At 41.6% G+C, this 11,263-nt stretch overlaps 1 protein-coding gene across 3 annotated transcripts in view; it reads right to left on the bottom strand.

The window, feature by feature from the left end:
* LOC101847784 (probable ATP-dependent RNA helicase DHX58) overlaps positions 1-11,263 on the bottom strand; it is a 58,377-nt gene that overhangs the window by 10,682 nt on the left and 36,432 nt on the right. For all 3 annotated transcript variants that reach the window (XM_005090141.3, XM_035970656.1, XM_005090142.3), the window contains 2 exons: positions 7,502-7,743; positions 4,261-4,343 (listed from right to left, as the gene is read on the bottom strand). In XM_005090141.3, the coding sequence (XP_005090198.1) occupies positions 4,261-4,343; positions 7,502-7,743 (325 nt within the window). The remainder of the gene's footprint in view (positions 1-4,260; positions 4,344-7,501; positions 7,744-11,263) is intronic.

Raw genomic sequence — 11,263 nt, 5'->3', positions numbered from 1 at the left:
TGAGGACACCGTTAAGCTGGATGATCTAGACAATAAAAGTATAGACGCCCTTAATAGTGAACTCACCTCCACCATCTTAGATGCTGCGAAGAAGAGCATCCCACAGGGGTGCAGAACCAACTATAAACCCTTTTGGAACGAGCGCTTGGAGAAAGCTACAAAAACTAAAAATGATGCCAGACACGAATATGAGAAAGATCTAAAAAATATGGACAAGAAAATTAGATACAAAAAGGCCGTAGCAGAGGCTAAACTTGTTACCAAGGAATCTAAGAAGGAAGCCTGGACGCAGAATTGTGAGGGACTCAATTTACATCAAGGTGGACTTGAAGCTTGGTCACTTCTAAATAACCTCACTGGCGAAAAAAGGAAAGAAAACCCCAAACCACTACACACAGAAACCGAAGTTCTCACCAGCGAGTTAAAAAAAGCCGAACACTTCAATAAACATTTTGCCCCCATTAACAAGAGCAGCAAAAGGAATGACCTGGACAGGGGTCTACAGAGTGTTCTGAAATGAAAAGAGAGAGAGATTTGATGACACCGAGTATCTTCCAGGACTTCTTAATTAACTAAGCGAGAGTTGGACTGTGCAATCAAGAAACTAAAGAAGCGAAGAAGCCCAGGTCCTGACAAAGTACACAACGAGATGCTACAAAACCTTGGTGAAAAAGCCAAATTGCTACTTCTTAAGCTCTACAACAGAACATGGACCGAGGGAAATCTGCCTAAAGCATGGAAACTAGCTACTATAAACCCAATCTTACAGAAAGGAAAGAAGGCCAAGGACCCTAAAAACTACCGCCCAATATCACTTACGTCCTGTATTGGCAAGCTCTGTGAAAGAATCCTCAATTCTCGTCTTTATTGGTGGCTTGAGTCTTCAGGTCTGATATCATAGTGTCAAGCAGGGTTCAGGTCAAAAGGCAGGACAGTAGACCAGCTCTTCAGGCTCACACAGAAAATCATTGATGGATTTCAAAGAGGGGAACAGACAACGGCTGTGTTTGTGGATCTCCAACAAGCCTACGATAGAGTGTGGAGGAAAGGACTACTCTTATAACTGCAGAACATGGAATCAAGGGAAACATGTACTCCTGGATTAAATCATTCCTTACAGATAGACTTATCCAGACCCAGATGGATGAAACCCTATCTTTAAAAGCAGTACTGGAGGAAGGACTCCCACAGGGATCTTCTATCAGCTGTACCTTATTCCTTGTCTTCCTCAATGATGTTTCAGATGTTCTCAAAACAGAAAAAGCCCTTTTTGCTGATGACCTGGTCCTTTGGCACACTGGAAACTCGACAACAATAAGCAGACGAAGACTACAAGATGATCTAAATTCCCTTGGAACCTATTGCCGTTTATGGAAGATGAAAGTAAATTGCGAAAAAACTGTCTACTCTGTTTTTACGAGAAGCTATAACCTTGCAAATGCAGAAATCCCTCTCAAAATAGATGGTACCAACTTGAAAAAGGAGAATAACCCAGTGTATCTTGGAGTACAACTTGACAGCAAGCTCAACCTGAAACAACACACCAACAACCTTAGGAAGAAGGCTATGAAGAGACTTAATCTCATCAAACGACTTGCCAGTACCAACTGGGGATCAGACAAGAACACCTTGAGAGGCCTCTATTTGGGATATACCAGAGCTGTTTTTGATTATAATCTTGTTCTACAAAACATTTGCAGTAAAACTTCAAAGAACTCAATGGACACCATCCAAAACCAAGCTCTTCGTCTTATCTCTGGCGGAATGAGATCCTCACCGACTGCGGCCTGTGAAATCCACACAAATATTGAGCCATTAGAAACTCGAAGAAAACAGGCAGCTTTAGAAGTATATGAAAGATCTAAAAGGCTAGAAAATAACCACCCTAACAGAGTCCTTGTTGACAAGTGGAAACCTAATCAAAGACTAAAAAATACAAAATCTGTACTTGACACCGTTCTCAATCTCCAAGAAAAACATCACCTCCCTGAAAGACGAGAACCTCTGGAAAGAGTTCCCTCAACTCTCCCACCACATTTCACCATAGCAAAGCCAGAAATTAGGAAAACACTTTTGGACAAGAGCAATAAAAACACATATCCTGTAGTAATAAACATTCTGCCCTTGAAACAATTGATTCCTATCCACCAACATGGATCCACTCATACACTGATGGATCTGCCTTTAAGGCAACAATCAATGCTGGATATGGGTCAGTGATCAACTTGCCCAGTGGGATAAAAAAAAGAAGTCTTCAACTCCAGCGGGTCCGTCTGCTCCAATTTCATTGCCGAACAACAGGCTATCACCAACACAGCAAACTACATCAACTACTTGTTTGACACTAACCCACTTGCTACCACTGACATCGTTATATTTACAGACAGCCTTTCAACACTAGAGACACTTGAGAGTGGGACTGATGTGAACAAAGATATATTGCATTTGATTTGGAGTCTACATAACTTGATAAGTAGGCACCACGTCAGAGTAGTCCTTCAATGGATTCCTGCCCACACTGGGATACCGGGAAATGAAAGAGCTGATGCTCTGGCAAAGAAAGGAGCTAGCCTCCCTCAGCCTGAAATTCCTACGAATTACACCACCTGCTGCCAAATGATCAAGTCAAACCTCAAGGAAGAGTGGATGAATGATTGGGCCACAGGTACGACAGGAAGGAGGATGTATGGCCACATGAATAAACCACTGGTCAAAGATCCAATCAATGAGTTGAGGAGGGTAGATCAATCCATAATCTTCCAACTTATAACACAACATTTACCCCTCAACCAACATCTCAACCGAATTGGAGTAAAGCAGTCTGCTGCCTGCCCACTATGTGACTACCCCTCAGAGACAGTAGAACATCATCTGTTCTTCTGTAGAAAACTAACTGATTAAAGGGGATGTTTTCTTCACAAGCTATCCCACACATCAAATTGCCTCTACTCCTCAAGACAACAATTAGAACAAACATGCAACTATTACCGAATGGCATCATGCAGAAGAGTTAACGCTCAGATGCTACTGGATCGCTAACAACAACAACAACAACAACAAAATGTATGTGGTTAGGAATTACACCAATTGCACATGTAGACTTTGCGGTGTATTCCACCTTCCAATTTGACCCTGATTGCCATGCCCACGAAGTCCCCTTGATTTACAAATCTACCCCTACCCATCGGTACTGCACAAATTCCAGTACTGACCCCTTCACCATGATCTGAATCACTATTAGATGAGTCTAATTCCTGTTCATTATCATCCACAACGGAATTTACGGCACTTGATTCAGAGTCACTTTCATTGAATTAGTCTAATTCCCCCCTCATAACACAGCACCACTTCTTGAAGTACTTCGACGGTCTTGAAAGTGCGTTTTAGAGACATTTTTCTAGCTTCTACGCCCATCAAAAACATAGAAACCACTGTTCACTGGAAAACTGAAATATTCAGACAGAGCATCACCATATTTGTATATTTTGGTAATCACAAGCAGTTTACTCGAAGCCCGGTCTAGTCCTTGTTACCAGTATACTCGTAGCCCGGATAAAAAGAGTTAAGACACTGTCCATGCAATACATGTAACAGACTATTTTGTCATCATCTAGAATAATTTTTCCTGTGAATTTCGGTTTATGAAATATGGAAAGGCAGTCTAAAATATTCCTTCACTGTTTTACTCTGCTTTTCTCAGGAGAGACAAAGAGTGGAAACAAAATTGTTCAGATACTATTTTTGCTTTGGTACCCTGTGCACTGAATGCTTTAGAACCCAAGTCATTAGGCAAAAACGCAAGATAAAAAAAAAGACCAATTAGCAAAAATGACATCTTTACCTTAAACTGGGGAAACCCCCCCCACATCTATGCAAAAAGCCCTTTTCCATATGTGACCTGAACAGACGTCAAGTTCCTAGAATATAACCAATTAACCACAGAAAATTGTACCCCTGTTTCAAACACTTCCAGTTTAAAATTCTGCTTAAACACTGTACATTTGATGAAGTCCTAAACCATTTTCCTTCAACATCACTACCACTGCATTGATTATATGAGATGCGAGTGCAGTATTTTTTATAAAACTATTTTTAAAAAATCCAGAACAATATTGCACAGCCTGAGGTCACAAGAAATGATCTATTTCAGTATTATGATTAATTATTCTATCTACTGCATGATGCCTATGCTATGAGGAAACCTTGAGAAAGTATTTTTCTGTTGTTATTTCACTTGAAAGGACAATTATACCATCTTACCCATTTACTACAACTCTGTGCATCTTGTGAATCAATCTGAGATCACAGCTCTTGACTGCAAGTCGGTGGCAGATTTTGCACTTCTGAAACACAAAATGAAGTTGAAAACTCCTATTAAGTGGGTGTACTGCTCTTTGTAAGGCTGTATAATAATATCATCACTAAATGATTGTCACCTAGTGGATCTAATACTCTTTGTAAGTTTTCTACTGAGAGTCAACCTGTACTTCTAACTAAAGACAAGACAAAACTATCTATTCTCTAAAATTTATCCTTCTCCTCCTTACCAACATATTAACAAGAAGAAAAAAAAGATTGTCACAAGACGTTGAAAACATCAAAGGTGGGTATCAACCTGGATGGTTGGTGGGTGCTCTGGTGTGGTTTGTGCCTCCTTTCCTATCAAACATCCATAGAGTCCTTATCTATACTCCTTTGTTTTTGTTACCCTCTTGTAACATCTCTAGTCTTTGGCACATACAATGGAACTTGGATTCAACGAAGTCGCCGGGCCTGAAATTCAATTTCATAAAATACGAATGTTTGTTGTGGCAAACATGAGGTTTTTGTGTAGATAATTACAGGCATTGAACAATTAATGTATAGAATACACAGCGGCAATACAAACTTTCCATTTGGAGAGAAGCCTGTATTGTGCTTACTATTCAACTTATAAAAACAAAAATCGACACAGACATAGTTCAAAGTATGTCAAGAAGTGTATTACCTTTTGTTTCTTGATCATGTCTCATATGATGGCACAGTATTAAGCATAAACTGGTACCCCTTGATTTCAAAATTTCACATCAGTAGCAGGTAGGCCTACTGTCGCCCCTTGCAATGATGAAAGCTTGGTAAGTTCTGTGAATAGATCGAGTCAGTTTTTTCTTCTTTTTTAAATTGATGGTTGTGGCAGTCCATTCCATTCTTGAATCAATGCTTGTCCGAGCCATTGTACAATGTTAATGTTGTTTTGGGAGCTCACTTTTAGGCCCACAGGGTGACTCGTGTTGTGAGTACGCCAGCAATGGCAAAACATTCACATTTTACTGCTGTATATTATATTTGCACCTTTACACATGCACTGTGTGAGCGTGCATTGTCTTGCTGAAATGTGTACATACGTCTATGGGTTTGAAAGAAGGGAACCAAGTACATCAGGAGAACATTCTGGTACTCGTTGGCATCGACCGTAAGGTTGAAAATGTGTGGCTAGGTTCTGTGGTTGGAAGATATTCAGTCCCACATCATCACACTACCACCACCCCATCTGTCTATTTCATGCATGCAGCAATCCGCTGGTCTCTCTCTCTTTAACTTTATGGCTTGAAACTCTCCGAGAAGAGAACTGCATCCCTCACGAATGTAACGATTTGCCCAGTCAATTTAGGCGTAATTCTTGGAAAGATGGCAAACGTTGGTCATTATAGGGCCCCCTTACTCGATGTCTGAATGTGTTCTAACGCTGTTGTATCCTTCTTTCGCAGTTAACTCTTCCAAAGTCTTTTTTTCGTAAGAGTTTTACGGCACTCACAATGTCTGTATGAAATTGATGTCCAGAGCTGGTTGTTGTGAGAGAGCCATCTCGAAGATGCCAGTGCAGTATCAACCTGTCTTCTTGGGCAGTATCAACCTGTGGTCTGCCTGGTCTGGGTCTGTCAGGTGAAACTACAGTGACTTGGAAATTATCTTTCAGAAGTATATTGATGGTAGGATGGGAGCAATGAAGCATCCACACCACTCTGCGGGCTGATAGTATAGCTTGGCGTACTCAAATTACCCAACAGCGCTCCTCGGGGCTTAACCTTGGCAGTTTGTACAGCAATTTAAGTCAACACAAACCAGCTTGAATGTGTATGTAATTTGCTTTTCTGGTTCTAAAATTGCTAATGTGTTGATCTAAACACAATTTAGATGATTTCATAATTTTGTCGGAACATGAGTCACAAAACATGTTAATTCACATGTGGGCTACGTGACCACATGGTTAAATTTTTGTTCAAGAAAAAGATCCGTAAGGAGTAATCGTTGGATACACGATGAGTGATGTGCAAAATTTTACTCACTAACTCACGTGAACAAGGGCGCAGTTACAAAAAACAAAGTGGAAAGTCTCTAAGGCTGCTGGGTATATATAGTTAACTTCCTTGGTCAAAATCAGTTTGGTGTCAAATGAGAGGCATTTTTGTTTCTTCGATGTCAGACCGAAGAAATGCTGGAAAACTCTAGGAAAATACACTGAACTCTAATTTAATAAGCAAATGCTGTGCCAAAGGTCCAATTAGTTCCAAAGCACACATGTGTCATCTGTCATCTATAACGTATTATTTGCTGAACAAATTGCGTTGCTGTGTAGAGCCTTGCGCACAGCAATCTTTGAGTCCACAGACCAGTGCACAATTCATTATGTAGATCTAGATTCTATGTCAAGGGACTAGCTTATCACTGTAATATTGATCAGTAGCCTGGGGGAAAAATGACTGCGAGTACTGTGATGCATTTGCATCTCTACTGATTGATTACTGACCTTCCACGCCAGAACCGCTTGCGCCCCCTCCCCTTAGACAAATGCATGTGCGCTCGCACACACACACACACACGTACAAACACACACACACACAGAGAGAGAGAGAGAGAGAGAGAGAGAGAGAGAGAGAGAGAGAGAGAGAGACACACACACACACACACACACACACACAGTTGTTGGTATGAAAGAAGGCCGCTGTTTGGTCACACAAGATATAAACAATACGATAAGTGAATAATGGTTCATGATGCAGACACCATGGATGGTTTCCAGGATCGAGTTTGTTGCGAGAGAAAAATGAGCGAAGCCTCATCAGCGGGGCTATTCCCCTTGCAAGCGACTTTGTTGAATCCGAGCTTGTTCACTTATAGATTCTATTTGTTCATTGAATCCCAAGTTATTTTCATTGATTTTAATGCATAAATACAAAGGAGGAATCCATCTCCTTTCGTTGAATCCAAGCTTTCACTGAATCCAAGTTCCACTGTATATGACCACATTGTGTTAAAAGTGTCAGAAAACGCTTACTAAAACAGAGCTATCAACACCTGAGACTATGCAAGGGAATGCAGAAGAGGTTCAAGTAGGAAGTAGCACAAGAAAGCAGAAAAAGTGAAAATAAGAAGAAAGAGGAGAGATGGAGAAGGACAGGTAGTAAGAATAGTAAGAGGAGAAGGTGAAAAACACAAAATTAGAAGCAGAAAAGGAGCTTACAAACTCAAGAATTCTTTCAGGTACTTGAGTCACATCGCTTGTGCTGCTCAAAGCCTTTATATCAGGTTCCAGCTCCATTTCAATGAACTGCTTCACCTTCCTCTCAAATTCTTGTCTTTTTTGCCCTATGTCTTTTAAGGCATTGTTCATCAAGACAGCCTTTTCTCTGTTCAAGTAGTCCCGCGGTCTATCTTCAGGCATTGCCATCAACACAGACACTCCATTGAACTGTCGACAGCGCCCTAAAAAAACAAACCCAAAGTCTTGAAGAAGATGTCTCCCTTTTGATTAGCACTAGGAGTGTACGCAATTCTAGAATTACAAAGTTCTATCTGACATTATTGGCCGTTTTGAGTTATTAAGATCATGAGGTCAGAAACCAAACGTTCTTTCTGCTCTATCAAAATTGTAAGATTATTCAGAGTCATTATCAAGATATTCAAAGAATTGCACACGAAAAAGCTTGACATGTCGTGAAACTCGAAATTTTCAAAGTCAAATTTCTCAAAACTAGGTACTGAGCAGATAGAACTTAGTAATTCTTGGTTAGGGTACATTCAGTTCTGCTTAGAAACAAATCAAGTGAAAATTCATATATCAATGAATGCATGAGAAGCAAATAAGGAACAGCCTTTAAGACATTTGAATGCTGTCTCTGTCATGACTGCTCTTCAGTATCCTACTAAACAATACAGACAGAATGTACTCACCCAAGTGGAAACAAAACTTTCATCCACTAATCCACCCAAAAATCTATTTTATGCAAAACTATTAATTCTATACATAAGCTTGAGGGTGGTTGGAGGGTGCTCTGGTGTGGTTTGCTCCTTCTTTCCTATCAAACATCAATTGTCTTTCTCACTCCTCCTTTTTTGTGTTTGTTACTCTCTTGTAACACATCTAATCTTCAGCACTAGTATGACCTTGTTGTATTGTAAGTGCTGTAAAACTCTTACAAAAACTAAAAAGACATAAGCCCTCTTTTCAACAAAGTTTCACTTAATACCTACTCATCTTTTCCCCTGTATTAAAAAGAAAACATATGAAAAAGATTCTAAATTTACTTATTATGCTTATCATATCAAATGTAACATCATCTCCTCTTGCAGAAAAGTATTTTTGGCTCAAAATTATACAGAACCCTTCCTTCCTAGAAAAAAAAGTTCAATAAACTGTCAAGAAAAAGTCAGTTTTACAGATATATTAACAAAAACAGTTTATAATTACTGCTTTCAGGTTAGTTGTATATTCTATAACCTCTATGTGAAGAAATTACTTTCATCCATTCATCATCATCATCATCATTGCCTCTCTCCCCCTGGATCAGGATATAGGCCCCGATCAAACACTTTTCACCTTTCACTATCCTGGGCTAGTCGCTTGATGTCACTCCACATCTTCCCACTTTTCTGTACATCCATTTCCGCGACTTTTTTCCAGGTTCCATGTGGTCTTCCCCTTGAGCTTTTGCCCTGAGGGTTCCAATCTAACACTTTCATTTCCTTGTCACGCAGCTGCTTGACTTCCTGAAAGTGTGTCCAATCCATTGCCAATGTCTTCTTTCCACCTCATCTCCGACAGGCCTCTGTCTTGTTCTTCTTAATACTTCCTCATTGGTGATCCTGTCTGTCCATTTGATTCTCAGTAGCTTCCTCAGACACTTGTTTAAGAAAACCTGGATCCTCTTTATGCATGTCTGGGATGCGTTCCATGTCTCACATCCATACAACAAGACTGACTTCATATTTGAGTTGAAAATTCTAAGCTTTGTTCGTAGTGAGATATCCCTGGTCCTCCAAATCCTGTTCAAAGAAATAAATGCAGTCTGTGCCTTTCCAATGCGGGACTTTATTTCAGCGCCTGTTCCTCCCTCTCTGTCAATTATACTCCCAAGATAGCAGAAGGATTCGACGTCTTCTAGTGCATTTCCTTGTACTATGACCTGCTCCTTTTGTAGTGCATCTATCCTTAGGACTTTTGACTTTCCAGGTGGATCCTCAATCCAACAGACTCTGATAGGCTGTTTAAAATTGTTGTCTTTGCTTGCATCTGTTCCTGAGTGTGTGACAGAAGCGCCAAGTCATCTGCAAAGTCCAGATTGTCCAACTGTGTGCATGAGGTCCACTGTATATCGTTTCTGTGTCCTCTGGTGGTTTCCTTCATTAGCCAGTCAATTGCCAAGACAAAGAGGAACGGTGATAGTAAACATCCCTGTCTCAAACCGGTCTTGATGTCAAAGCTGTCAGTGAGCTGGCCATCATGTATAACCTTGCAACTTGTCCCTTCGCACATGCTCCTGATGAGGTTAACCAACTTCTGTGGGATTCCATGATGTCTCAGTATCTTCCACAGTGCAGCTCGGTCCATGCTGTCAAAGGCCTTCTCATAGTCAAGAAAGTTGATGATCAACTGGGAGTTCCACTCCAGGGACTGTTCCACTATGATCCTCAAGAGTGCAGAAAAGATATACTAAATAACAGAAATGTATTTGAGGGAAGTAGATGAGAACATAGTTCCCTGTCCCTTGCTTATAGTCATACTGATTCCACGGTGATGTGACATTGGGGATCAAGGACTGGTGATGGGTCTCATTTAAATATTGAGAAATGCCTAAGCGTCTCAAACAGCTTCTCCCAATCCAGCCAACCGTACCTGCCCCTGGTGGTCCCTGTCCTCACTGACACGGCTCTGGCGAATGGCGAGTTGTTGGCGCCAACAAACCAACCCCCCCGTTTCCTAGAGGGGTTAAAACAACAGGATGGGAGCAGGTGTGGCCCCACAAGGTGCAGGAGGCAGAACCCACCGATGCGTGGTAGACGCTATGCTCCTCACTAACACGCTCCTACTCTCCCTTGAGTGGGTGTCTAATCTGCCTAACACCTCTACTACTTTTATCAACACACCCTCTGTGGTTGAGAAGGTACCAGCCAGTTTGAGAGTGTCTGGGTGCAGGGGATGGACCGAGCAGAATGCCTGACTTGCTTTCTGGCCGTGAAACCTCTTAGTAAAGGCACAACGACCCAGGACGTGACGATCCAATGGCTTCCCCACTTGGCCAATACCTCATGAAAGAGTCGAAAACCTTAGCCAGTAGCCATTGGTGGCGGGGAATGGGCAACGTGAACCCTACCGGAATTACACGGTCACAGGGCAGTTAGGTCTTTCCAGTCTCTTGAAAACTCTTAGTACCCTCCTATCCTCAACATGAATGGCCCCTTTTCAGGGTGGGCAGACAGTCCACAAACACCCCACTCCACAATGCCATGACACAAAGAAATAAATTACATGCGAGCTCGGGCGTCGCCTCGTTAAACAAGGTCCGCGCCAGGCAGCGCAATCATCAGGCTGCTCTGAGCGACAAGTCAGCTACTGGTGATACACACAGAAACAGTGCTAAACCAGCACCGAAAATCTCTCGGCGTGAGAAGGGAGCAAACTACATCCCCAACCAGAAGAAGAGTTCCCTCAACCTCTTGCAACTCAACATCTGTGGTTTGAGGAACAAGAAAACAGAACTCCTCAAAGTACTGAAGGACAGACAGATTCATGTTGCCCTCCTTCAAGAAACCCTACACAAAGGTACGGACCTGAACCTCACAAGATACACCAGTTATGCCTGCACATGCACAGGATGCCGCGGTGTAGTCACTTACCTGCGAAACGATGTACTGGGAGATGTTGTACACTTATCATCTGCCCAACCGACAGATATCCAGAAGGCCACCATATGGCACATTGGTAGGAAGTACACACTTTATAATG

Source organism: Aplysia californica, unplaced genomic scaffold (assembly GCF_000002075.1).
Source record: "Aplysia californica isolate F4 #8 unplaced genomic scaffold, AplCal3.0 scaffold00013, whole genome shotgun sequence".
NCBI classification, from domain to species: Eukaryota; Metazoa; Mollusca; class Gastropoda; order Aplysiida; family Aplysiidae; genus Aplysia; species Aplysia californica.
Note: the sequence above shows the minus strand (reverse complement) of the source record. Positions and strands in the feature narration are given on the sequence as shown.